Raw genomic sequence first — 27,023 nt, forward strand, 5'->3', positions numbered from 1 at the left:
CTCTTTCAGTTTAAAGGCATTCCCTCTCATCCTAGCCAGATTTTCCCTGCAGCTGAAACATCCCATAAGCTGCAGCCTGGAGGTGCAGTTGGAGTTTTACAGCAGGAACCAGTGCCTGACATCTGCCTGACAGACAGCCCCAGCACAGGGTGAGCAGTGGGATGTGGTCTCCAAGCAGGTGGCAGAAGTGCCTGCTCTGTGTACAGATATGTCCAAATGAGATGCAGATAACTACAGCTCGCACAAGTATCCACAGCTTTTTAAAAACAGAGAGTAAGTGCAAGTTGTGGCTCAGTTTAACAAACCCTTCCTCTGCAGCTGTAGCCCAGTTTAACAATTCCTTCCTCTTTCTTCCTTTCGTTTTCCTACTGCTAAAAAACAACCAAACAAAGCAACTTCTGCAGAGCCAAGAATTCAAATGCATTTTATAAGAACAGTTGTAACTATGAGTGTTTTAAGCTTTCCACAGGGGAAGCTTTTTAACACAGATAATAAATAATAGGGGGATTTTCTGACTAGAAAGAGGAAATTCAGGAACATGAGAACAATTGCTGCACCACAAACCATTAGATGCAGCCTAGCAACAGCCACTCAGACCTGTATCAGAAATCAGGATTGTCATCAGGCACTTCCCAGAAATCAATTTCCTTCCTATTTTGGACTAACTGTAGTGACTGTAAGATTCCAATAAGCTTATTTTGCTGTGCAGTAATTTTCTTTATTTCCCAGGATGCACCTAGCCAAGAAAGAACTCAGCTAGTCCCAATTCCAAAGGCAGCCTGACACTGAGGAACACCAGAAGTGAAATTACAAGAAGTGGAAAAGTGAAAGTTCCTAGTTTGGCAATAAGGGGACACAGGCTTGGCCCCAAACTGGTCTCTTGAGGGAACAAGAGGGAACACGGTGACTAGAGGTCATTTACAATCACTGCCTTTGCTGCTCCTAAAGCAGCACCACCAGTAAGAGCTCAGGAAAAGGAGCCAGAGCACACCCAGGACACGTTTGGTAAAAGCCACTCATTTGGGTCAAATGATATAAGCAAACATGTATGTCAAAGTTATGACTCTGATTTAAGCATCATCTAGCTCTCACTTTATTCTGTGAAACTGGGCTCTCCTTAACTCCAGACAATTCTAGGAAAGAGGCTGCATGATGCCTAAAACTTCAGACTTTCATTTTCTTTTCTGTATTTTAAGGTCCTTACAAACTGACAAGAAGTTTCAACAAGCCAAATAGATGAGCTAACTTAGTGCCACGTGTGTATCAAGGATTTCAAGAACACCACTAGAGCATGACAACCCCTGGATCATTTGGGTTTGATCTTGGGCTAAGTTTATGTGATGTGATGTATTGGTCCTGCACCAAACCCTCTCATGCAGGTACAAACACTCTCAGCTGCTCCATATCAGACAGGGATTTCTGAGAGGTCCTTAAAAGTCTGGTTAATAGTAACTTACCTTTAAACAAGAGTAGCTGCAGTGTGCCTTTTAGAAATTTCATTAAAATTTCAGTGAAATTTTTTTGAAATTTCATTTCCCCAAACTCTGTTATTTCACACCTGCAGTATGACATCATAAAAAGCAAAGTGGAGAAAAACAAGCTTGTTTTGAATATGTGACTATTGTTGCTTACTCGTGACTTCATCAAAGCAGTGAAGAAAAAACAAAAGTCTCAGAAGAGCTTCTTTCACACAGACTCTCACCATCCCTTCTTGCAGCAACTGTGCAGGCAAGGAAAATGTGTGACTCCATATTTATTTATTTTAGTTGTGCTCAGAGTTTTACAGGTAGCATCTTCCCTTTAGACCTTCTCAACAGAAATATAAAAAAGTTTGAAGCCATTTTCCCATTTCCCCCCTCATCTCCAAAAATCAACCGGGTGAAATGCAAAAACATCTTTTGTTAACAGAGCGGTGAGTTTGGCTTATCCCAGTCTAGAGCTGGGCTTCCTGCTATGGCACAGACCTATTAGTTTGTAACTTAGAAAACCCAGCTCCAGAGTCCTGTAACTCCCACCTGCTCAACAGGAAACAAATATCTTCTCTAGCAGTGACAGGGACATTCCTGGTAGCTGACACTGTGCAGGGGAAACGCTTCCTGCAGCTTGAGTGAGCAACTGGGCACCCAATCTGTCTTCGTGGGATGGAGAGGAGGCAGGGAACAAACTCTTCAAGGCAGAACAGACTCTTCAAGTAAGCACTGCACGTCCTGGTGGACGTGCCTGTCTTAGCAGACGGCTGTGGCATGAGGCACTTCGGTCATGGCTGTAGAGAACTGTCCCAGTTCCATCAACAGAATCACAGGTAAATGCGTTCTCTTTCCTGTGAGAAGTCCCTGAGTTGCAGATCTAAAGGATCTTCCCCCCAAACACACCTTGGTGTCACTAGAGCTGAGGCAGGTCAGTAGCCCGCAGGGAATCCCCCTTTGCGCGAGTCGGAGGCGGCGGCCCAGCCGCGCTCGGTCCTGAGGATGGCCTGGACCACTGCACCCCCGCTCACCCGCGCCGTGCCGTGCCTCCTCTTCCTCAGCTGCTGCTCGATGCCCTGCAACGCACAGCGGGGTGAGAACACTGCACCTGCTCAATGCCCTGCAGTGCACAGCTGGGTGAGCAAACTGCACCTGCTGCAGCCTGCAGTGCACAGCTGGGTGAGAACACTGCACCTGCTCAATCCCTGCAGTGCACAGCTGGGTGAGAACACTGCACCTGCTCAATCCCTGCCATGCACAGCTGGGTGAGAACACTGCACCTGCTCAATCCCTGCAGTGCACAGCGGGGTGAGAACACTGCACCTGCTCAATGCCCTGCCATGCACAGCTGGGTGAGCAAACTGCACCTGCTGCACCCTGCCATGCACAGCTGGGTGAGAACACTGCACCTGCTCAATCCCTGCCATGCACAGTGGGGTGAGAACACTGCACCTGCTCAATGCCTGCAGTGCACAGCTGGGTGAGAACACTGCACCTGCTCAATGCCCTGCAGTGCACAGCGGGGTGAGAACACTGCACCTGCTCAATGCCCTGCCATGCACAGCTGGGTGAGAACACTGCACCTGCTGCACCCTGCAGTGCACAGCTGGGTGAGAACACTGCACCTGCTGCACCCTGCCATGCACAGCTGGGTGAGAACACTGCACCTGCTCAATGCCCTGCCATGCACAGCTGGGTGAGAACACTGCACCTGCTGCACCCTGCAGTGCACAGCTGGGTGAGAACACTGCACCTGCTCAATCCCTGCAGTGCACAGCTGGGTGAGCAAACTGCACCTGCTCAATGCCTGCAGTGCACAGCTGGGTGAGAACACTGCACCTGCTGCACCCTGCCATGCACAGCTGGGTGAGAGCACTGCACCTGCTGCACCCTGCAACCTGCATCCCCCACAACCAGCCAGGTGTTCAGGGCCTGTGTTGCATAGGGCTGTGTTGTTCCTCCTCTTCCCTTTGCTTTCTGGGATGCCCTACTTTTGAAGAAGTGGAATTCAGAATTTGATATGTGTGGTGCTCAGTGTGGGTTACCAATACTATTCTTGGTCACAGAGATTCACACACTAACAGCCAGGACTGATGGATCCTGTTTGGCAGTGGTGGAGAACACAGGACTTGTAGAGAGCAGGGCACCCTCCCCAGTGCTGGCAGATACCTCAGCTGTTATCTTCATGAGAAGCTTATTAACAGAGGAACTTCTGCAGAGTTTGATAAAACTGCATTATGTAGGACTGTTTTCCCAAATACAGAGGCACAGAGATATGAGATGGGTACAAAGAGGCAGATACAGAGGCATGAGAGATGTACAAAGCCTGTGCCTGCCTCAGGCCTCTGGGGATGTGCAGGTGCTCAGGGTAAATGAAGCTGCCAGCTCAGGTGAGTGGTCTGGAGAGCAGGGCAGACCTTGCCATCAGCTCTCCAGCTGAATGTACTGTGCTGACACCTTTACTGTGAATATATTTTCAAGTCTGTTCCCAGGTCCCTCTGGGCATCCCCCCTTGCTAGCTCTGGGCCAGGCCTTCCAGATTCATCATGAGGTTACACAACAGGACAAGAGTTCCCTGAGACTGACTGGATTGACACTGCTGGATGCTCTGGGCCCTGACGTGGTTTGCTGTTTTGCAATTCCTTTGTGCCAAGCATCACTGCAAGCAGATGCTCAGTTTCAGATACAAGTCACTCTTCAATGCACTGGCTTCACACCCGTGTGACTGAGACTGAAGGTGCACTTTGAACAGCTTATTGTGACCCAGCATTAGACCTGGACCAGCTTCACTCTGCTCACCTAGGAACATTTGGCCAAACCTGTTGGTTTTCCACAGTGCTTGCCCTCCCAGCACCAGGGGCCCAGCTCATACAAGTTCATGTATGGCTCTGGTGAGACCAACCTCCTCTATTTGCTGCTCAAGCTCCGTGATGTTGGGAAACAGCTGATCATGAATTCTGGGCTCCTCCACTGCTTTCTTCACATCATAACCAAACCAGATGGAATTCATGATTGTCTGTGAGAAGCAAAAAGCCTTAATGTTAATTACTGTGTTCAGAGAAGTCTGACCCTTGGAGCCACACAGGCAGAGGTGCCTCAAGGATGCTCACAGGGCACACCAAAGGCACCATTTCTGGTTTATGTGGCTTTCAGTGGTTCTTCTCTTGGCCAAGCAAAACACAGGTACATTGCAGCTTGTATATGCTTAGGGGATTCCCACACAAAGAAACCATGAGTGACTAAAATTAACACAGCAAAAGGATGAGATCCCCAGGCCATGGTGGCTGGGTTTATGCTGCTGGAGCCAAGCACACAACAGTCACCTCAGCAAACACACCTACATCTTCCTGCTATTGTACAGCCAGTTCCCTTGGGCCTGGCTCCTCTCTGCACCATTGAACTGCAGGCTGGAGCTGCTGGGGAGTGAGAACACCCAGAGTCCAGGGCTTAGGAAATTGTTTGTAGTGGTCTTTACAGAATTCTCCTCTACCTCAGCCAAAAGGCCAGATCCAGCCTGGTGCTGCTGCCACAGCAGCTCACAGATGCTCTGCCTATCATGCCCTGCCTGACACTGTGCCTGAGCTGAGTTAATTTAGCTTCTCTGTGGGACTTTGATCCAAAGTTTGGGATTTTGGATGGGAACAACTCTAAACTAGGTAAATAGGCTCACGGAGACTCAGAGAACAGAACTCAAAGCAAATCTTGTGCAAGTGGTAAGAACAACTTGCCAGAGAAAACATCATTAAGGAGGCACTGGAGTCACTAAAGGGGGCAATTTAATAGCAGACCTTTTGTAGCCCTGGCAGGAGTTGGTGTTGGAGGTCTGGCCCTCAGAATGCCAGGCAGGAACCTCCTTTTCAAGCCCCTGGCCCCCAGCAGGGAGCCACAGCCATGATCCTGTCACAGGTGCAGATGGGAGTCCCCCCAAATGCTGCCTCTCCCATTTGGCCCCATTTGCCCTCACCCTCACGTACCAGTGCTGTTGCTGTAGTTATTTTTGTTCCTCCAGAAGCACCGACCACCATCCTCACCTGTTTCATTTTATCCACCAAAATGGAGGGGCACATAGAGGACATTGGCTGTTTACCTGTTGGGGACACAGAGGCAACACAGAGGCTCAGCTTTCTACCTGCAGCTCACAAACTTCCAGCTCTTGCTCCACATCTAAGCCCAGAGCCTCAGTATCCTCCTTCCTGACTCAGCTCGTGTCCTGCTCAGCCCTTGGGGATCCCACCATCCCCTGCACTCATCTCCTTCCTGACTCTCTCCCACCACTGTCCCCTGCAGGTCCCAGGCCTGTGTCCCATGGCACAGATGCTGCAGTGTGAGCATGCACAATGCAGCCAAAAGACTGAGTCAGGAATGCAGTTTACAGCTACCTGGAGCTATGAAATTCGCTGGAGAAGGAGGGATCCCAAATCCATTGATTATGTAAGGTGAGCTGAAGTCATCCATTTCATCATTAAATATGATTCCACTCACGTTGGATCGTACATCAGAGCCAAAGCTGGAGAAAACAAATTGTCAAAGTCAGGTCAAACCCACAGCAAATCCAGGCAGAGCTTCAGCTGAATTTACTGCAATGTAAACCTGGGATTTGATTGGAGTAACGCTCCACTCCCTCCCATTGTAAAGGACTTTCTGTTCCCCCTAGGGGGAAGGAAGCAGTTAATACTGTGAGTACACAGCTACACACAGAGGAAAGGCAGCCCAGAGCCCTTCCTACACCTCTCCTGAGAGGATCCCCTGGGGAAAACGAGCACAGCACCTCAGCACAACTACTGCCCCTTGCAGGTGGGCAGCACTGCGCTCCATTCAGAGGCAGCACAGCTCCAAGGCTGGCACATTTGGGAATGACTGGGGGTTTGCTTAGATGTGTCAAGCTGGAGACATTTTCTATGGATAAAAATAAGCTTCACACCCTGGCTCCAGGCCATATATGTGAACAGAGCTCTTTCTGACAGCACTCACAGCCAAACACTGCACTCCCAGGCCAACTGTATTAGCTCAAATTCCTTCCAAAAGCCTGGGAAATCAGAACCAGCAGCAATAGCTCTGCTTATGAGAAGATCCAGATGCAGCCAGCGTTGTGGTGGAATTGAACAAGAGAGAGGACACAAGCACGAGGCCTCAGTGTTGAGCACTGACCTGCAGGCTCAGCAGAAGTGCCCATCCCCAGCACTACTGACCCCTGCCCCGCCCCAGAGGTGACAGCTCAGAGGTGTTTGACACCCAGAACCAGCACGAGGAAGACGGCAAAGGCCTACAGGGAAGGAATGTCTGAGCTCCTACTATTGGTTGATGGTGCTGGTGGCGGACACAGCACTGCCATCGTCAGCCACAATGGAGACGTGGGATGTACCGGCATTGTCTCCAGTGTAGTACACGGGCTCGTAGTACTCCACGGGGTGCGAGGTGCTGTCTGTGATCTTCCTCCGCAGATTGTCTGCAAACAGCTCGGATGTCATGTTCCTGATTGCCTGCCAGAGAAACCCAGGGCACTCACTCAGCAGACTGAGACACATTCTCATGAGGCTGATATCCAATACTTAAAATCCCAGCAGTGAGGCTACAGTTTCTCCCCAGGGGCCTTCCTGTGGTGGTCCCAGGACGAGGGAAGACATGAGAATCTTGACTCCATGTTCCAGAAGGCTGATTTATTATTTTAGGATATATGATTATATATATGATGTGTTATGATATATAATTATTTTATGATTTTATGATATTATATTAAAAGAAAACGATATATTAAAACTATACTAAAATACTAGAAGAAAAGGATTTCATCAGAAGGCAAGCAAGGAAAGGAAAGGAATGATAACAAAAGCTCGTGACTCTCAGAGAGTCTGAGCCAGCTGAATGTGATTGGCCATTAATTAGAAACAACCAACATGGACCAATCAAAGATGCACCTGCTGCATTCCACAGCAGCAGAGAATTATTGTTTACATATAATTTCTGAGGCCTCTCAGCTTCTCAGGAGAAAAAATCCTGGCAAAAAGATTTTTCATAAAATATCATGGCGACAGTCTTCCTTCTTGGAAGATGGACATTGTAGCAAAAGATCTTTTTAAGCTGTCACAGGAACAGCTGTTAAAGTCACCCCTTTCTGCAGAAGTTGATCAGCATCCATTATTGCAGTGCTATGGAAAGCTGCCTCCACACTGCTGTGAGGCAAGCAGGGCTACACTTGCTTCAGGGACAAGAGGAATGGGATGGGAGAGGGACAAGGCAAGGTCTGACCAGAGCTCTGTATGTTGAAAATTTGTGTTCATCAAGCTAGGCTGGGCTCAGAGTCTGCTGCTTTTGCAGGACAGAAGTAAAGCCCAAAATGCAAAGTTGGGACAAGCAGTCTCATCCCTTCCCATCTGCTGCTCCATTTTACTACAGGCAAGTCTGGTTAGAGAGCCACAAAGATGCTGGGAATATAGTGAATAAGGCTTCAAACACTATAAAAGCAGGCAGGGTTAGACCTAAATGTACTCCAGCTCTCCTGGTGAATTGAGGAGTTTGCTTTTCCTTCCAGCAGGAAGGTTGCCTCCATTTATAGCCCTGACAGCTCAGCCATGAGCCACATGGGACATCACTTTTTGACTCAGAGCTGTTTCAGTGCCTGTCACAGCAAGTGGCACAGAGGATGCCTGACAAAGTAGAGTCACCAAAAACTTTAAGCCAAGTTCCAGTCAACTTTGGTGTTGCAGAAAGAAAAGACTTTTGCCAGGTACCTCTGTAATGTTGACAAATTTTGGGTCTCCCAGCAGAGTCCTCTTGGCGTAGGCGAAGCGAAAGGCCTCCACGATGCGGTGGTAGGTCAGACCTTTCTCCTCCACGGTTTTGATGCTGGCAGCAGAGAAATTATATCCTGGCAACAGAGCACAAACAACTGTGAACACAAAGCACAGGGTCCATGGATTGCTAATGCACCTGTGTCAAATGTATAACCTTGAAGCCCAATGTCTACAGAGATGCAGGCACTGGACCGTCCTCATCTCCACATGGAGAGCTCAGGAGCTCTGGTAGTTTTGAGCACTGTGGGAATCACCAGCAGAATTTGTACTTGCAAAGAAGCCTCAAGTACATGTTAGGTTCCACCCATCCAGGTATCAGGGAAGCTCCCCCACCAGGAGAATAATTTTCCTCTTGTACCTGTAACTTAGGTAGGAAGGCAACATCCCTGAGTTTACAGCAGATGTTTCTGCATCTCTGATCTCTCCTGGGCTCTCAGACCTCTCACCTGCTGGAGGTCTATCAGGGAGGCCTTGTTCTCCCAAAAAAGGTGATGTTTTTGGAGCTCTCCCAGCTCCTGGTGCCTGTGGGGCACTGCTCTGTGGCACTCTCACCTTTCAGTATGTTCAAAATGAGGGCCAGAACTGGGCCACTCAGGGGGGCACTGGGTGTGTAGAGGGTGAACTCCCCGAGTTTGATCTGTATGGGGTCCTCAATCACTGTGGCATTGTAGTCCCTCAGGTCTTCCAATGTGACAATTCCCCCTGGAAAGAGAAGGAAACTAGAGATGTGGGTTTATGTCATCTCTGGTGGGAAGGGGAGGTCATGCTCCACCACCATGAATCACAGCATGGACAAATCCAAAAAGTAACAAGGTGAGGAAAGCAAAGATGTGTGCCCAGGAGATTTCCTCCTTGATAGATCCATCTCAGGCTCAGATAGTTTAGCACAAAGTTGGGCTGATTTACAGCAGACACAACTTTGGTGATCCATCTTTTTTTACAAAAGACACCAGCAGTGTCAGGCTACAAAATGTCCTTAAGAATTCTGTTTACAAGAGGAAGATGCAGTTTTGGGTGCAGATGCTTTGTGGCACCCCACAGGTAGAATAATTTGAGTGTTCCTTCACCTTTCTTATCCGAAGGGGAAAGAGAGTAAGTAATTATTCACCACAGATGAAGCCAGTGAATTACTCACAGGAAGCTCCCCAAGCTAGCCAGTGCTGGCTGGTGAGGGTGGGATACTGCCACCATCTAGTGGCACCGAGAGATCAAACAGCTCAGAGCTCACAGGACCACCACGGATGCAACGTTTTAGGCACAAACTCGTGGGATCCAGGCTCTCTGAACAGCCTGAACTGCACAGACTTGGGAGGCTCTGTGGCACAGAAATGCACAGCAAACACTCTCCATTTCTGAGCTTCAAACACATCTGTTAAAGTGCTTCTTTTGGGTGTCCTGTTGCCACAGATCTCAGAGGCAGCATTTCAGGGCTGGCCTCTCCCAAGGCTTCTGCAGGTCACTGGCTCCTCCTGGGGCTCTGAGCAGTGTGGTCACTCCTGCTGCTTGGGAAGGGTGTCCTGGTTCTCACCTGCCTTGTGGATGTCAGCAATGATCTGCTTTGCCAGGCTTCCTGTGTAAAAGGCATCTGCTCCTTCATTGGCTATAGTGGCGTAGGTGTTGGCTAGTTTGGGCATCTTGATGGTTTCACCCTCCTGCAGGATTTTCCCTCCTTTGCAGAACACTTCACTAGCAGAGAAAGGAGATGGAGAAGATCAGATATGAGGGATAAGTTCAGAACTATGTGTGTCAGTGGCAGCTGAACCAGCATGGGTGTTCATGCTTGGTGCTTCTTGGAGAGAAGGAAACTGCCTGAGCCATGGCCCAGGGCTCCTCAGATCTTGGCACTGGGACACAAAATTGAGCAGTGTTTCCTGACCTGTAATTCCACAAGCTCAGTGTGCTCCATGGAGCCTGCAGCAGGGATTTTCACCATGGCACCCCCTCCCTGCCCACCCCAGGGGCCAACAAGTGCCTCAAGATGCAAAGGAGGGGCCACAGTCCTTGGACTCAGCAGTGCAGTTCAGAGCACAGCCTATTAAGCTATGAGGTTCAAAGCTCCCAGTAAATCCAGAAGTGTTTCAGTCAGTCCCTGTCTGATAGATCTTTAAGGTAGATTGTTTCCTCTCTAGCTCCCCATGATGGATCATGATTGTGCTGCTGTGGACCTGCCTGATTGAAGGACAGGGCAGGGTGTACATTACCAATTGGATAGCAAACAAACCTGCAGCTGGCAGAGATTTTAAGGAAAAGAGAGAATTAAGCATGATTTCCATCAGGGCTGGACATAAACACTGAGGGTTTGACTGTAAGAAGTGAGGAGTATTAAAACCCTTCATGCTCAGTCTTTGCCAGAGGTGGATGGTCAGAGGCACTGCTTGAGGAAGGCTGATTGTAGTGTAAGAGATGATCCAATTCCCACTGCCTGACAGCAGATGAGATGTTCAAGGAGACTCTGCAATTACTCCAAATGCAGGCAGGATCAGCTTGGTGCACTTACAGCATGAGGAAAAGCAGGGATTCAGAAAATACATTGCCATTGGGCAGGCTGATCCCAGCTCGTACTCTAATTCCACCTTGCTCAGACAAATGGGCTTCAGGAGTAGAATTTCTCCCCCTTTAAAGGTCAGGACTGAACATTCCCCATGATTTAGCACCTTTAGGTATCTGCAGTGACACCAGCAGGCACAGTGAGTGTGGTTACTGCAGGGGATGCACACTGCACTGCACAAACTCAGGGACTTTGCAGATTGAATGCAGCCACCCCAAATTTCTCTGCATAGAACAGCAAGTCCTCTACCTACCATAGCAAGGGATTACTTTCAATTGCCTCCTCTTTTGATTTGATGGCTGCAGCAAGGCCTTTCCCAACAGGGAATCCTTCTCTTGCCAGCTTGATACTGGGCAGAAACAGATCCTTCCATGCCAGTTTGCCATGCCGTTTGTGAGCCAGCTCATAGCCACGGATTTCTCCTGGAACAGCGATTGACAGTCCTCCTGGAGCAGAAAAGGAATGTGTTAAGTCTCCCACAGCAAGAAAAGGAAGTGGTTGATGGAGCAGGAGGTAGGGCAGGCATCTCTGGTTTTAGGCAGGGCTTGTGTGTACTGTGACCTGCTCAGCTTGTGAGAATTAACAGAATAATTTGGTTTGACATTTGTGCCTATGTATTCTGAACTGCTGAAACCCCTCTGTCCTCTTGCTGGTAACTCCAGTTTTGGGATCATTTCCCTCTGTAGGCTCTGTACCAGAGCAAAGCTGCTCAGAACACAGAAGCTGTCATAGGAGAGGACACAGACTGTGATGTACTTGAACCCAAAACTTTGTTGCAGCATTGTAACTACAACTGGAACAGATTGATTCCACATCCCACAGTGATGTTGCAGTTTGCTTCAATCCTGTGTTCACTTGCATCTCCTAGAAGTTTAATACACTGCTCAAACCCCCTCCAAGGTGCTGCTCCTTCTTGCTTAGAAGAGTGACCATGAAGAGAACTAGTTAGTATTTTTTTCTATTTCTTATTAGAAAATACTTTCCTGCTAGGAAACTTCTCTGGAGACCCCAAGCCTAATGGGGCTTGTGGTTGAAGCCACCACAACAAGTAATTTAGGGAGGAAACCTGAACTGACAAAACTCAAGGTGATCCACACAAAGATTTATTCAAAGAGGTGGAAAGTAAAGATGGCACATGTGGAACAGGTCATACTCAGTGCTTTGCATCCACCTGCTTTTTCATGAAGTGAAAAGCAGAAAGTGATGGGGTCCCTGACTAGTTTAAAGGGCATTGTTTTTAGCTTCTTTGTCAGGCCAGAGTTTGCAAATAGTGTAAGAGGATATTTCCAGGATATTTCTAGGTGAGAAATCCTGTAGGTAGGCAAGAACCAACCATGAGAAATGTTCTCAATGTAGATGTGCTGGTACAGGGAATGCTGGAGCAGTGAAGCAGCCTTTGCCATACCTTTCAGAGAGAGCTGTGTGTTGTTCCCAAACATGTCCACCGATGCATTTTTTGGAGCCACTTCTCGTGCATTAATGATTTCCACTTTTCCTTTAATGACAGAGCAAGGAAGATGATGTTTAGCTCTGGACTCTGCACAGAGCCATGGTCTCTGCTGGAGGACTCTGACCAACGTGAGCCAGGTCCTTGGCGATTATTTTGAGGACATTCCCCCGGAGGCTGTGAACATCATTCACCTTCTCCAGGTAGGATAAATCACTTAGATAAAGTTGTCCAGCTGTTCCAGGTGTGTGTGGCCCTGTTCCTTACCTGTGCTGCTGTAGATGGTGAAGAAGAGGCCCCCTCCAATGCCCATGCTGTGAGCATTCATGAGTCCCACGCACAGCAGGGCTGCGATCGCGGCATCCACTGCTGATCCTCCTTGCTTGAGGATGTCCCTGTGCAGCAGAAGGGAAGGGGACATGTGACAGTGCCTCAGCTCCCTGTCAGCACTGCATGACAGGCTCTCTCAGGCACATCTGTCCACACCCAGCCTCTGTGCTCCTCAGGAAGCTTTGAGCTTCTGTCACCAGAGAGAACAGAGCCTTAGTGGTCAGTGTGCCCTCGCTAAAGACACATCCAAACCAGCCTGAAAACAGTGAGATGTGACAGAGTACACGTGGGGACAGACATTCATTACACTGTCATACACACACTCATTACACTGTCATAAGAAATTACAGTTTTCTCAGGAGCCTTAAATCTGCAGCACTTGAGACTAGAACTGAAGGATATCTCAATAAATGTTTTTTTTTAAAGGAGCTAGAAAGAAAACTCTCGTTCTCATTGTTTATGGATCCAAGGAATCTTTGCCTGCTATGTTGTCTGAGCAGCTGCAGTAAAGCTGGTCAAGCATGGTAAAAGCCTGGGGTTTATTAGGATCTCCTCTTTCTACAAGGAGAGTAGGGATTGATTATCCATGCTGGGCAACTGCAAGGACTGCACCTGAACATTGGGGAAGCAGCAGTTGTGTCTCATGCCAGAGCTGTCAGAGCCAATAAGACAGGGCACAGTGAGTGGGTTGTCACAGACATATTATATGAAAAATCCTTTCATTAGGATTTTTCTCCTGGGAAGCTGAGAAGCCTCAGAGGAAAAGAAAAACAATAATTATCTGCTGCTGTGGAATGCAACAGGTGCATCTTTGATTGGTCCATATGAGTTGTTTCTACTTGATGACCAATCACAGGTCCAGCTCTGTTGAGACTCTGGTCAGTCACAAGATTTTATTATCATTCCATTTTTCCCTTTCAAGCCTTCTGATGAAATCCTTTCCTCTATTCTTTAGCAAAGTTTTAATATATCATTTTCTTTTAATATAATATATATCATAAAATAATAAATCAGCCTTCTGAGACATGGAGTCAAGATTCTCATCTTTCCCCTCGTGCTGGGCCCCCTGTGAGCACCCCCCAGTGGGTACCTGCCAATGATGGAGCAGGGCCCTGCGTCGGTGGCCACGGCCGCCCTCCTGTAGGTGTGGGTGTCCCCTGAGCGCAGCCCAAAGAACAGCCCCAGGAACAGCACCAGCCCCAGCAGGGCCACAGCCACCACTGCCACCACCACACAGCGTGTCTTCATCTTCCTGTGGGGAGAGACAGGATGGTCAGCCCTGCTGCCACCTCCTTTCGGATCCTCAAAGCATCACCCGGGTAAGAGCTGCCTCACAGCGGGCAGGAAACAGCACAGAAACCTCCAGATGCAGAGGTGAGGAGGGAAATCCAAGGAGCAGAACACAACTGCTGTTACTCATGGCTGACATCATCTTCAGGACAAAAAAAATTTAAAAATTAAAAAATATAACTTTACATAATCTGCTTTTAAATGCCATGTCTGTGGAGGAGTCTCTGCCTGGAAGGTTGCCAAGGACCAGTGCAAAACACGTCTAGGTCATTAGGAATCAACCTTGGATGAAGCTACAGTGTGAGCACAGCACCCATTCCTGCCTGTGCCCTTGGCCAGAGCACCTTCCCAATGATCCCAGCACTCCCAGAGGGCCATGGCCAGTGCTCAGGTCCCCATGTGTCCCAGTCCTGCACTCAGCTGCTCTCAGGCTGCACGGGGCTGCAGCTCATCTGAGAGTGAGCACAGAACACCAAGAAGCTCCCTAGGTGCACACAGGGATGAGCAGAGAGCTACTGAGGGGATGGACACTCACTGCCACCCTGCTGGGACAGGCACTTCAGCAAATACAGCTTCAACAGCTACTCTTTGACCCATTTTCTTTTCTATTACAAGACCATTCAGCAAAATAGACCTAAATTAATCATATTGCCTTCAGAGACCACCTCCCCCCTTTGTACTGCAGCTCTGGGTTTTTACCACAACTTCAGCACAACAGCCAAGATGTCCTTTACCTTACCAGAGCATCTGCCATCCTCAGAGAAAAGCCAGTCCATGGAATTGTGGTGAAGAGCAGATGCACCAACCCCACTGTGGATGCCCAGCAGCCCAAGGCAGAGGCAGCTCAGCAGGCAGAGCAGCCCTCAGTGCCCTGCAGCAGCCACACACTCAGGAGCAGGCAGCAGTGAGTGTGCCAGCACTGAGCTAACTAAGGAAACAGGCCAGGCCAGCCAAACCAAAACTTTTCTTAGAGGGGGGTGATTAGCAAGCAGCCCCCCCCAGCCTCACCCCCTGCCTTAAACCAGGAGATTTGGACACATTTGCTGTCCAAGCCCTGTATCTGTGAGTCTCAGCCTGAGCACTAAAGATGCCCATCTCCATCCAGGTAAAGCAGCTGTAAATCTTCTGTATGTGCTGCTCTGTAAACAAGTGTCAGCTCAGGGTAGTAAAAGGAAATGGATGAAACCTCTTTCCAGGTTCTAGAACTTAATTTACACTCAACCACTTTTAAAAGAGACCAGTGGTGTGTTTGCAGAGCAATGACTGTGCAGGGAAACAGAGAAGCCATTATGTCCCCAACAATAGCTCACACACAGCCTCAGAGTTTAAAGACAGTTTTGTTTGTTGGCAGAGATATTTCAGCTTCAGCACTGGCAGTCTCCTCCAAGCTACACAAGAAATGCCATGGGATCTTTTATCTGTGCCCCAGCTCAGCAGAAGGTACTTTGTTTGTCTGAAGGCTGCTCTGTGCTGGGCTGTCCTTCAAGCCTGGGCTGACTCAAGCCCTGTAGTGCAGAGTTAACCCCTGGGCTCCTGGCTGGGGCTCTGCAGCTCTTCTCACAGCTGCTTGTCCCACTGCTGGGCCCCTGCAGAGCTTTACTGCCTCCTCAGGGAAGTTGTTCTGACAGCAGGAGAAAAGGGGAAGTTTCAGGTGCTGCCTCTGCTCTCACCTCCTCCCTGGAATGGGATCACACCTGTGAGCATCCCATAGACCCAGAAGGGCTCCATGCTGAGTCCTGCTGAGTGCACAGACCTTGGAAAGGGCCCTGCAACAAACTTCATGTGACCCAGGCACAGCTCCTGGCCTGCCAGGCATGAGGATAAGACATGCTCCACTGGGCAGCAGCACACACACAGAGGCTGCCCTGCAGAGGTTCTGACCCTGTGCTGCACCACCCCGTGCCTCTGACTCCAGGGAATGCTCTTAAGGAAGGTCTGTCTGTGCAATCTGTCACACTGATCCTGCCCAGGAAGCAGCAGATGTATGAGCTCTCCAGCAATGAGCAGAGAGCAAACCCAGCTGGGGATAATCCTCTCCACCTCTGCTGCCAGCTCAGCTCCCATGAGCTCCTCAGCCCATCCCAGGCCTGACCCCAGAGGGAAGCACAGCCCTCACTGCCTTCCCAACCATGGCACAGCAGAGCCAAATGTGTGTTTGGTTTGATGTACAGAAATCAGGAGAAGGATCCAGAAATCAGGAGAAGGATCAGTGGGTTAGACACCCTCTGCTAACCCACCTCTCCATGCTCCTTGTGCCCTGGGCAGGCACACTGCAGGAATTTCACCAGTGGTCTGTTTGAACCTTGGCTCTGAGTTGAGTTCCCATTATGATTTATTAATGGGAGTGGAGCAGCAGCTGCAGGCCCCCACCTGAGCAGGCTCCCCAGCTACTGTCTGCTGAGGCTGGCTATAACCTCCCCTTCTCTGCCAAATCCAGCTGTTTGGAAGCCTGGCTTCAGTCACTGAGTGCTTTGGCAGCAGCAGAAGGTCTCCAGGAGACAGGGGCTATAAAGCAATTAAAAGCAATACAATTATTTCTCACTGTTATAAAGGTCCACCTGCCACTCTTAGCCATGGAATTCAAAAAGCAGCCTGCTTGCCTTCCTTTACATTAGGAGAGGGGGAGGAGCAGCAAGCAGCAGGGCTGTGCTTGTACCAGCAGCCCCATGGAGCTGTGCTCAGATGTGCCACAACATGCACAGCCTTATTTAAACACGACTCTGGGCTTGAATTCAAAGTACCCCAGTGCAACAGGGGGTTGCTGTGTCATGGGGGAGATGCAGGGTCTGACATCCCTGCCAAGAGGGCTGGGGTGTTCTGTAGAGATGAGGAATCTGCCATGGTCAGGGAAAGTGCCAGGAGAATTGGAAGAGGAGAAGGACATGTGGGGAGAGAGCAGTGGGATACTAGGGGATGGCAAAGGATCCCAGGCAGGCACTGCTTTGTTCCCAAATGAAGCAGTAAATGAAGCATCCACTGACAACACCCAGAACTTTAACCACAAACTCAAACCCAACAGGTTTCTGCTTTAAACCCATCTTGCAAGAGCTTCATACCCCTGCACCCATCTTGAGAGCTCCCTGTGCTCCCACTCACAGCCAGCAGCCAGCACTGGGCCATTGGCTCTGAGATATCCTCCCCTCCTTTCCCCAGGCAGCACAAGAAATGCAAGGATGGTTGGGACATCTGGCCTCTCGTCACAGGACACAGGCCATGCTCTTGTGACACATCACAAACGATGACATTCCATCAGGAGATGTTTCAATTGAGGTCGTACACAGTCTGCAGCTCCACCAGTGAGAAGGGAACTCAAACAGAGGTTCAGCCAAGCCATGAAGAAGCCCAAAGAGGCTCCCAAATTCAGACCTAGGCACTGCTCCCACCTGAAGCAGGAGGGCAAAGCAGTCCCTGGAGAAACACAGCGACTCCATTAAGCTCAGTTAAAATCCTTCCTCACTGACGGTGCCTCCGTGCTGGCTCCTGCCCAGGGGCCAGCACCCCCCTCTTGGTTAATCCCAGCATTGCAGACTCTGTGGACACATCAGCTTGCAGGAGAAGGGCCTCAGTGGGCATCAGTGGTCCCTGCTGATTGCTGAGGTCATCAGCATTGAAAAGAACTGAGCACTGAGTCTGTGAGTGAAGGGGCTGCTCAGCTGGGCCCAGGTGCTGCTCAGGAGAGCTCTTGTGACTCAAAGAGAGCTCTGGTGGTCACAGTCTGTGACTCCTCCACAGGCACAGGCTTTGCTGAAGCCCCATGGCATATATTGTTCTGCCCAATGTAGATCAAACTCTGAATTCACTGAGAGACAATAATTTCCTCTTGAAGCAACTTTTCCTCAAAAATCCCTCATCTCTCTCTGCAGATATTTTAGCATCAAATCCAACATTTTTTATCTTAAGACACTTCTGCATAAACTATGAAGTAAAAAAAAAAAGACAGACAGGTGGAATAAACACAGAATTCCCCATTTCCCATGGTTTTCACAGCGTTTCCTAGTTGAGGACCTCCCAGAAATCCACAACTGGCAAACTCAATCTCAAAAGCACAAGTTATTAAAGTAGTACAGAATGAGTTTTTATAAACCCATTAAAAACATTATTGTTATGGTCACTCCCAATTTAAAGTCAAAACACTTCATCAAAATAGCTCAGTTCTCCCAAGTGTTGCAAAAGATCTTTTCAGGTGCTCTTTTGCCATTAAACTGGAAGTTGTTTACTAGACCTGAACTCATTCAGACTGGTTAGTCTGGTCCCATCATTCTCTTTTGGCAAGCTTTCATCTGCTTCCTAAAAAAGTCCCATTTTCACACATTCTGTTGAAATCCCACACAGCAATTTCAGGCTGAGGGGAGTGGCTCAATGAAGGTAAGTGTTTCCCCCTTACCTCTCAAGAGTATTTGCAAGTTGATCCTGTCCTTTTGCACAGACCTGTGTGTACTGACCTCCTCTGAATGTCCTTGTAAAGGAAGTGAACCCTTTTTTAGGGGCAAGACATCCTTGTAGGAGAAGCAGTAATCACTTATCTTCCTTAAAAAGCTCTCCAAAACTTGTATTTGGTATTTGTACTGCCCTGCTCACAGAGATGAACCCATTGAAACTCATTATGTTTGAATTCACAGTACTGGAGGAATGCAGAAGTAATCATTGACTAGGTGAAGAGTCAAGAACCCACACCCCTCAAAATGCATATTTTAGGATCCAGAAGGATTGATTATCAACAGCAGAATCATTCTGTGTTCCTGGATTTGGTGACTGTGTGGTGCAAATATTTTTCCTCACCTCTTTGCTAGCTCTGAAGTTCTGATTAAGAAACTATAAATACAATGGAAATACATGGACTCAAGTTGCACCAGGAAATGTTTAGATTGGATGTTAGGAAAAAATTCTTCACTGAAATGGTGATCTGGCTGCCCCAAAAGTTGTGGAGTAACCACCTCTGGAGGGATTTAAAAAACATGTAGATATGGCACTTGGGGACATGGTTTAGTGGAGATTCGGCAGTGCTGGGTTAATGGTTGGATCTTAAAGGCCTTTTCCAACCTAAATGGTTCTGTGATTCTAAACACATGGTGTCTCCCCATGGCCAGGTACCCTCACACCACTCCTGCCTACACCCTTGTGTTCACAGACAGACTGGATTTGGTGTCTGTCCCTTCAAACCCAGGCACTGCCAGATTGAGCTGTGACTACACTTGGTGGCAATGACCAGCTGCAAGGGTGGGCAGCTGCTGGCAGTGCCAGGGCACCTGCTCAGCTCCCACAGCTGCCCCTCAGCCAGCACCGCCACCCCACATCAATGCTCCAGCTGCAAGGAGAAGGTGCAGTGCCTGTTCTGCTTGGCCTGCTGCCACTGCAGCACTCTCTGGCAGGCAGGATGGCAAAGCAGGGAGGCAGGGATGGAGAAACCTGCCCTCCATCACTAAATCTCACTGAGGGTTTTAAGCAACAATCCTCCATGTCTGTTTGTGCCAAGCCTGGAAGCACAGCTGCAGCTCCAAGGTTGCAGCTCCAAGGTTGCAGCTCCAAGGTTGCAGCTCACCTGCTGAAGTGTAGCACAAAACCCAGAGTGAGGTTGTACAAGCTGTCCTTGGATTTATGGACTCAGCTACCAAAACTTAGGCCACTGTGTCTGTCCATGGCTTGCCAGAAACCCCAGCCTGTCCCTTGAGCACAAGCTCAGTGCCCATGCAGAAATGCTGAATGCCCAACCAGAATGTAACACAAGCAAATCACAGCTTGCCTGAAACTTGGGCACAGTGAGGATCCAAGCCCACATGCCTTGAGCCTGACTGCCAGCCAGAAGGCTCTCTGCAAACCCAGGATGAAGCAAACTCTGCCTGGATGGCATTCAGCACAGAGATGCTGTCTCTGGACTCACAGGGGTCAGGAAAGAGTGAATGTCTCAACTCCAAAGCAGCCCAGTCCCCCTGCCCCACTCCAGCCTTTGACACACCACATCTCCACTTGCTGCACAAGGACAGGAGCTGTGCTACACTGACTCATTAACAAAGTTTGGCCAAGTTCCAAGATTAAAAGCTTTAGGGTGATATTTTCCCTGCCTAAAAATACATCATCTTTTCTATAATAGCCACAAAATGGAGTTCTGTTTAACATTTACATGTGGAAAAATCAGTACTAAAAACCATGAGCATTTCAGCCCTGAGATATTTGGAAGGAATATAGCCTGTGCCCATTTTTCAAGGTGACTTTCAAATACTCCTTTCAAGACATTGTATGAAGAGAACAGACCCCTTCAGTTATATTGCTATTATCCAAGAAGTCGTGAGCAAAAAATGGAAGCTTTCTGGAAAGTAGATGCTGGCACAGAAATTACTCTGCAGGCTCAGAAGAATTGGATGTATCTGCTGTTCCTACCAGCCAGTCTGAACTACACATCAGAGTCCAGGCCACATTCAGCTGTTAACACACACCCCTCTCACTGTGTCTGATTTATTGATGTGAGACTCACGATGCTCCACAGAAAAGATTGTGACAGGAGCACACAACTATCCTCTGAAAAAGCAGACAGTGTGGAAAGGTGTCTGGTCTCTGCCCCAAACAAATCAACCTGCACTTTTAGTCTGTCACACCTTTAATATTAACAGGGGAATTTAAGATGCAGTCTACTGAGCAGAACCCTTTTCTTAATTTACTGACCCTGCAGGTGTGATGGTACCAGGTTTTATCCTTAATATTTTCATAGTTCTAAAGTTGCTACATCCCTGAAGTGGGTCTAGGTCAGACAAGAGTTTCCCTGTCACATTTGTCTCAGAGGGTGCAAGGTGACATGGAAAGGTTGTAAGAAAGCCCAGTTCTAAATCATATTTATCCCACTGCAATATTTCACCCCCACAGCTGAAAGGCCAGGTTTATATCAGTGACCCAACAAAATGAAGCAAATTCTGTCCTTCTCCAAGGACAATGCAGCGCCATGTTCTACCAGCACAGAGCTGGAACAAGTTGGATGCTCCTCAGCAGGTTACTTGTTCACTTATGCACAAGTGGAGTTGAAGATGGGGTCAGAGAAAGTTGTGAAACCTGAAGTCAGTGCCTGCAGCTCCAAAGGGTGAACTCTGCTGTGTACAGGCTGTGCTATGCACAGCTACCTTATTTCAGCTGTACACAATATTTGGCAGCTATCAAGCATCTCTGTCTAGGCACTAATTTAATACAGAGCCCTGTTATAACTCAGCCTTACAAGTTTCAAGTTGCAAAGCCACACCTCAAGCAGTAATGTCATGTTTAATGCAGGTGCATTGCTGACTTGCTTTTCTCAACCCTTTACAAATAAAGAAAAAAAAAATCCTGAAGGACTTGGCTCCTCCTTCCAAGTGGTCACCTTCATGGCACAGTCACCTTTAATTTCCCAAAAATTAGCATGTGCTGTTACATTGAAACTTGAGCAACAAATTCATCTTTCAGCACATGAAGCAATGCCTTCACACCTCTTGTCACAGAACTTGCAGACACTGAAAAGCATCAGGAAACCCAAGACACTTCTGGGGAATTTTTCTTTTTGTTTCTTTGCCCCCACCCTTGTTGATTTTTTCTGTAGGAATTACATGAAGCAACCCCAGCAATGACTCACAAAGCACAGACCAGGTCAACAGTTCAGACTCCTACTTTTTATGGCAGAACAAGCAACCCAAAGCCTCCATTTCCCAATGTTTTAACATCCCAATGCATTATTGGGATAGATGCCATTACAAGATTTTGTACCTCTTGTTGCAGGTTAGCTATTCTTTCCATGAGGAAATCATTCCCCTCTAATACAGCAGTGTTGCAATCCAGTACAACCTGAACATGAGCATCAAAAATAGCACCTTGAGTGCCCACTAACACAGAGCCCTTAATAAGCACATGAGGCTTCTTCCTACTAAATAACAGTTCCCTTTTTCACCCCTTACTCTACTCTTCCATGTGGAAGCTAACTGCCAGCTGTATGGGTGGCAGACAATTCTATTTTAGGCTAAACAGGACCTAAGAAACACTGATTCAAAAAAGAGATCACAGCTGAAAAAGCCTTGGAAAAGTCACTAGGAGAGACTTAAAGAAAAGGTACATTAAGAATGGAAAACATGCCTAGTGTGGAAAAGGTTGAGTTGACTAAGAGCAAGGACACAAAAGTTGCCTTACAGAGCTGAAAATAAACAAGCAGATGTTTGTCCACAGCCCAAGCACCTCCTTCCCCTCCAGTGAGAGTTGCTTTCACTGGAATTCACCTGCTCAAATGGAGCTACCCACTAAACCCCACATGCTTTCATTTTAGTGACCTGTTTCCCCATTATCACCCACAGGTGCACACTTTTCCCTGGGACAAAGGTAAGCAAGGGGAAGATAACTTGTAAACAGGGAGGTTTATTAACCTTTTCTTGCCAGCCACACTGGTTAACCAGTCCTGCTTATATCCTTCTAACCCAGAGGCAGCTGCAGCAGCACTGCTGGGACAGTGCTGTGTGAACCACTGGGGCTCCTCTGTGCTTGGGGGTCACTGGTTGCTGTTGCAGAAGAAGCCCTTCTGCTTCTCTCTTCCACAAAAGGGTGGCTGTCCTCTGTCCAAAGTTCTGCCTTCTTTTCTCATTTTTCCTCAATCTTATCTCTCTGCTGTCTCAACTCAATCTTACTCGTTAATTTTATGTCAAGCTCTGCAGTTTCCAAAACCTACATCAATCTGTACCATTTATCTAGCAGCTTTATAAAGCCCTTTAATCTTTGCAAAGCCTTTCTGCCAGGCCACCAAAGGGACGGCAGAAATGTGTTCTTGCAGCTGACAGAACTGCAGAAATGTGTTCTTGCAGCTGACAGAACTGCCTTTCCCCCAGCAGCCAGCACTGAGCTCAGCAACACATTCCCACACAGCTTCCCCTCAACCTCACCATCCCCAAATAAAAAGGGACAGGGCTGATGGAGACAGGGGAAGAAGAAAACCTAAACTGGTGAAGGGAAAAACAGAAAAAGTGGGAATGAAGGGGGACAAAATAAATGAATTAAGATAGGAGGACAAAAAAGGTGAAAGAACAGGAAAAGGGGAAACTGAAGGGCAAAAACTGAACTATGCCCTCTCTCTCTAGGCTAGAGGTTTTCCCCAGCCTTGCCTGACTGCTGCACTTGGACCAGTCCTGCACATGCACAATTCAAACTCTCAGATCACAGATGAAGTTTAGACTTTCTTGGTGCTCTGCAGAAGGGTTTGTGTAATTTTTTTGTAAGGTTTATGTAATGTTATACCTGCCATGGCAGATAACTGTGTATTTTATAGACTGTAGAGCATCTGGATGGGTGGGTGAGGCCACCAAAACCCCTGGATTCCAGTTATAATAAATGAACTCAAGACTGAATTCACTGAAGAGGTTTCAGACACTTCGGCTGAAGTTGTTAAAGAGCTGTTTCCAACTGAAAAAAACTTGTAGCTGCCTGCTTAAATTCACCTGGTTTTGCTAAACCAAGACTCTACAGGTAGGTGAATACCTTAATGACCATAGAGTTGGTTTGAATGGCTTTGCCTTTCCTGATCTCCCTCCTGTTTGCTGTGGACACCTGGATCAGGAAATGCAGCCCAGGACTGGGACCTTGAGAGAAAAAGCCCTCTGGTCCTGGAGAGCCCACTCTGACATGTCAGAGGGATCCAGCCCAGAGCAGGAGCAGGTCTGTGTTTTCTGAACACACATAGGAGAGGGCCATTCTTCTGGTCTGGAAATGAGCAGAGAGTGTCCCAGGTGCTGTTCTGGTCCTTCATGTGTCTAAACATTCAATTGTCTGGGCAGAATCTGCTCATTGTCATACAAATGCAGTTGCCCTTGATAGTTCTTTGCAACAGATTTTTTTTTTTTTCTTACAGAGAATTAAGTATGAACTGCTTGATTTATTTCAGAGTATTCCTTCCTCCTTCATGGGCCAGTTTCCACACACACACAAATGATCCCCTGACCTGTGCTCTACTGAGTGCTCTGCCTGCTCTGCACCAGGAGCTCTGCTCTCTCCCACAGCATTGCCCTTCCACCCTGCTTCTGCATCCCGCCCTCAGCATCATCCCACTGTCCCTGCAGCTTTTCTGGTTCTGCACCTGCCTCCTGGCCTTTCCCCCAGGTACCAGGTAAGAAACCTGCCAGTGCTTGACCTCCCACACCAACAGGGCTTACATTTGTCAGGAAGCACAGAAGGATATGGAAAGAAGAGGGATCCAAGATCTGTGGATTTCAGCCACTTCTTAGATCTTGATTCCTCTGATGAGCACCACCTGCCAGAGGGACATTGGAGTAAGAATTTCTCATCCTTAGGGACCCCATGAAATCTGCCTTCCCAAGTTTGCGTAGCTCTGACCTCTCTGGTTGTTTTGGGAGCCTTTCCTGTGTCAGCTTGCCAAAACAGCACTTCTCTTAGCAGCAATCCTTGTCACTTATGCCACCTGCAAACCCTGACACTCAGGCCAATGACCCTGCACCAACCTTTCCATAGACCTTTATAACCCAAAGAGGAGCAGAGACCAACATCAGCCTGGGTGGTGGATAGTACCTTCAAAGGGTTCGATGGGCTATGTAGAGGTGAAGTGTCTTTCCCAGTGATGGGATTGAGATCCCAGCTCACCAGACTTCCAGGTCCTTGCTCTTATCTCAGCCTGTCAGAAGCCCCAGTCCTTGAAGCCACCAGTCCCTGTGCTGCTGACCCTGCCCAGCCACAGCAGCTCCCCTGCAGGGTGGCTCAGCAGCTGCTCAGGGAGCTTGGACAGAGACCCTGCTGCCTTTGCTAACTGAGCCAAGCCAAGAGCAACACAGCAGATCAGGTCCTGTCCATCCTTGCAAGAGAGAAACACTTGCTCTTCAAACCTGAGCCTGCAGGCTTGTGACACAAAGGCAGCCTTTAATGAAATAGGATTAACGAGCTGGAAAGGTACGCAATAAAGGGAAAGAACTCCTCTATTTCACACCCCAGTCCAACCAATATGGAGATGCCAAGATAAAACCAGCTGTTTACTCACTAGTTTAAAAGCTCTGCAGTTCACCTTCACCCAGTGACGCCAAAGGAAGGCTCTTCTGCCTGCTTCTCTTGCCTCTTATTCCTCAAGAGTTGCCAGGAGCAGGGACTCCAAAAACAAGACCGGTCACACAGAGCTGAGTGGCAGCAAGGCTTCATATATGGGAGTGGTCAGGAGGGGAGGTGATGTAATGAAGCCCTATCTTTGAGCAGTAAAGGCATGCCACCCTTCCCCCTCCCTGTCCCTGAAGAATTGCTGGCTCACAGGGCAAGATGAGAACAGAGTGGTCCAGCGCTTTCCGTGCTGTACTTTCTCACGGTAAAGGGAACAGTGCACAGGGTGGGGAGCAAAGATCAGACTTGAATGGAGACAATACTTTGATATTAGGTAGTCCCAGGAGTGAATCTGTACTGGCAGAGTTGTTTCTTTTCTTCGTGCATCAAACAATTCTCTGCCAAGCTGCTGGTTTTCCCTGGCACAAGTCCTGACAGGGAGGACATTGTCTGGATTAGAGCACTGGTGACCCCATACCCATCCTGACAGAGAAAATCCCATTCCTACACTCTTCCAAGGTGGCTGATGCTGGAGCATTGCCCAGCTCCATGGCCATAAGGGCTGAGAGATTTATAGAGGAGAAGAAATGTGCATCCCATAAATGGTGGTGTCTTGGACACTGACCTGGGAAGAGGCACATCAGTCTTGGACACTGACTTGAGAGGCACATCCTCCCCTTCTCCATCAGAGGAAATCTTGAACCCTGTGAATGGAGAGGAAATCTCTCAAGGATGTACCACTGCTGTCCAAAGGGAAAATAGTCATTTTTGACTTCCTTCATTTCAGTTTTGTTGATCACTCACTGTTGGAATGTTGGGGGACACAAGACAGATGATGGACTTTGGACCTGGTTAAGATAAGAGATTTGATAACAGGATGCCTTGGCGAAAACAAACGGAACTTTGAAAATTAGACCTGGATCGCAAGAAGATTAAATCAAACGGGTTTACCAGAAAAAGAAAATCCCATTAAACTCTGCAAGCAAGAGATGTTGCTCTATACATAAGTTTGTGTATGTGATTTTAACCTAATCATTGCAGTACACATTACCAGTGTCCCTGCAATAGTATATAAGTGTTTGTATCCCACAATAAAATCAGATTCTGATCACCAAGTCAGTCTCCCCATCTCTCTCCATCACCAACAACTCACTGAAGGGCTTGTTTGACCATGAAGAGCCACATCAGGCATTAGGATGAGTTTTGTCTAATTCAAAGGTTGGGTAGGTCAGTGATTGCTGAATAAACAATCAACAATCAGTTGGGTAGGTCTGTGATTGCTGTATAAAGGGAGAGTCCAGGGCTAACAAGAAGTTTCTGTGTGCTCTCAGATGAGGCAATTGGAAAAGGAAGGAACCAGTCCAGGCTTTCACAAAGTGGAATTCACAGAGTTACTGTCCTCTACCAGGAACTGCACCAAGATCCACAGGATCAGGAAACAGCAGCCAAACAAATGCCACCAGTTCTGAGAACCAAAACCTTGTACTGACAAGAACCTCCATGGGTAATTCTCAGATTTGGGTGGGGAAGGGAGATCTGGAAATGACCTTTGCAAGAAGGGCTGCTTGTGCAATGCACAGTGAAATGAACTGGAGAAGAGCTGTGCCCTTACCTGTTCACAGGTTACTTTTCTAGCCAGAGATGTCCCCTGTCCACTCAACACTGTGCCATCTCAAGCAAAGGGGTGATTTACAACCCTGCAAGGAGCATTCCTGTGCACATCACGGTCTGGGTCTCTCTTACCCTGAGGAATGAGTCTGCTTTGGTGATGTCAAGGGACTTGAAAGCAGATACACAGCTGAGAAGCCCTTTTAACTGCCAGGAATGCTGCCAAAGAGATTTTTTCAGATCCAGGATAAACTAGCTCTCTCTTACAGATGTCAGATTTGCTCTACTATATTTGCACTCTTCTGTAAATTACATAATCTCAATAAACTACTCCCTCTGGTTCTGTTGTTTTGGGGAAGGCCTAGCTTTGGAGCTATTGGCAATGAAACAGAAAAAATTACCATTGAGGTGTTCTGTTATCATTATCCAAACAGGAATCTGACCCTTTTCAGTACAACCACAACTGCAGCAGACCCCATCCATCCCAAGGAAAGCTCCCCACTTGCTCAAGATGCAGC

The 27,023-nt window shown here is 48.1% G+C and overlaps 1 protein-coding gene across 2 annotated transcripts in view; it reads right to left on the reverse strand.

Moving 5' to 3' along the window:
• Positions 1-1,738: 1,738 nt before the first annotated feature.
• Positions 1,739-27,023, reverse strand: part of GGT1 (gamma-glutamyltransferase 1) — a 31,833-nt gene continuing 6,548 nt past the window's right edge. Inside the window, exons 1-13 of one of the 2 annotated variants that reach the window (XM_066562063.1) lie at positions 14,612-14,763; positions 13,673-13,834; positions 12,520-12,647; positions 12,211-12,300; positions 11,059-11,251; positions 9,786-9,943; positions 8,810-8,959; positions 8,195-8,331; positions 6,759-6,946; positions 5,846-5,973; positions 5,441-5,553; positions 4,369-4,482; positions 1,739-2,542 (exon numbers count right to left, since the gene is read on the reverse strand). In XM_066562063.1, the coding sequence (XP_066418160.1) occupies positions 2,399-2,542; positions 4,369-4,482; positions 5,441-5,553; positions 5,846-5,973; positions 6,759-6,946; positions 8,195-8,331; positions 8,810-8,959; positions 9,786-9,943; positions 11,059-11,251; positions 12,211-12,300; positions 12,520-12,647; positions 13,673-13,834; positions 14,612-14,619 (1,713 nt within the window). In that variant the 5' untranslated portion in view covers positions 14,620-14,763 and the 3' untranslated portion in view covers positions 1,739-2,398. Of the gene's footprint in view, positions 2,543-4,368; positions 4,483-5,440; positions 5,554-5,845; positions 5,974-6,758; positions 6,947-8,194; positions 8,332-8,809; positions 8,960-9,785; positions 9,944-11,058; positions 11,252-12,210; positions 12,301-12,519; positions 12,648-13,672; positions 13,835-14,611; positions 14,764-27,023 lie in introns of those variants that run through there. The other variant, XM_066562064.1, reaches the window with a different exon arrangement.

Source organism: Molothrus aeneus, chromosome 18 (assembly GCF_037042795.1).
Source record: "Molothrus aeneus isolate 106 chromosome 18, BPBGC_Maene_1.0, whole genome shotgun sequence".
NCBI lineage: Eukaryota > Metazoa > Chordata > Aves > Passeriformes > Icteridae > Molothrus > Molothrus aeneus.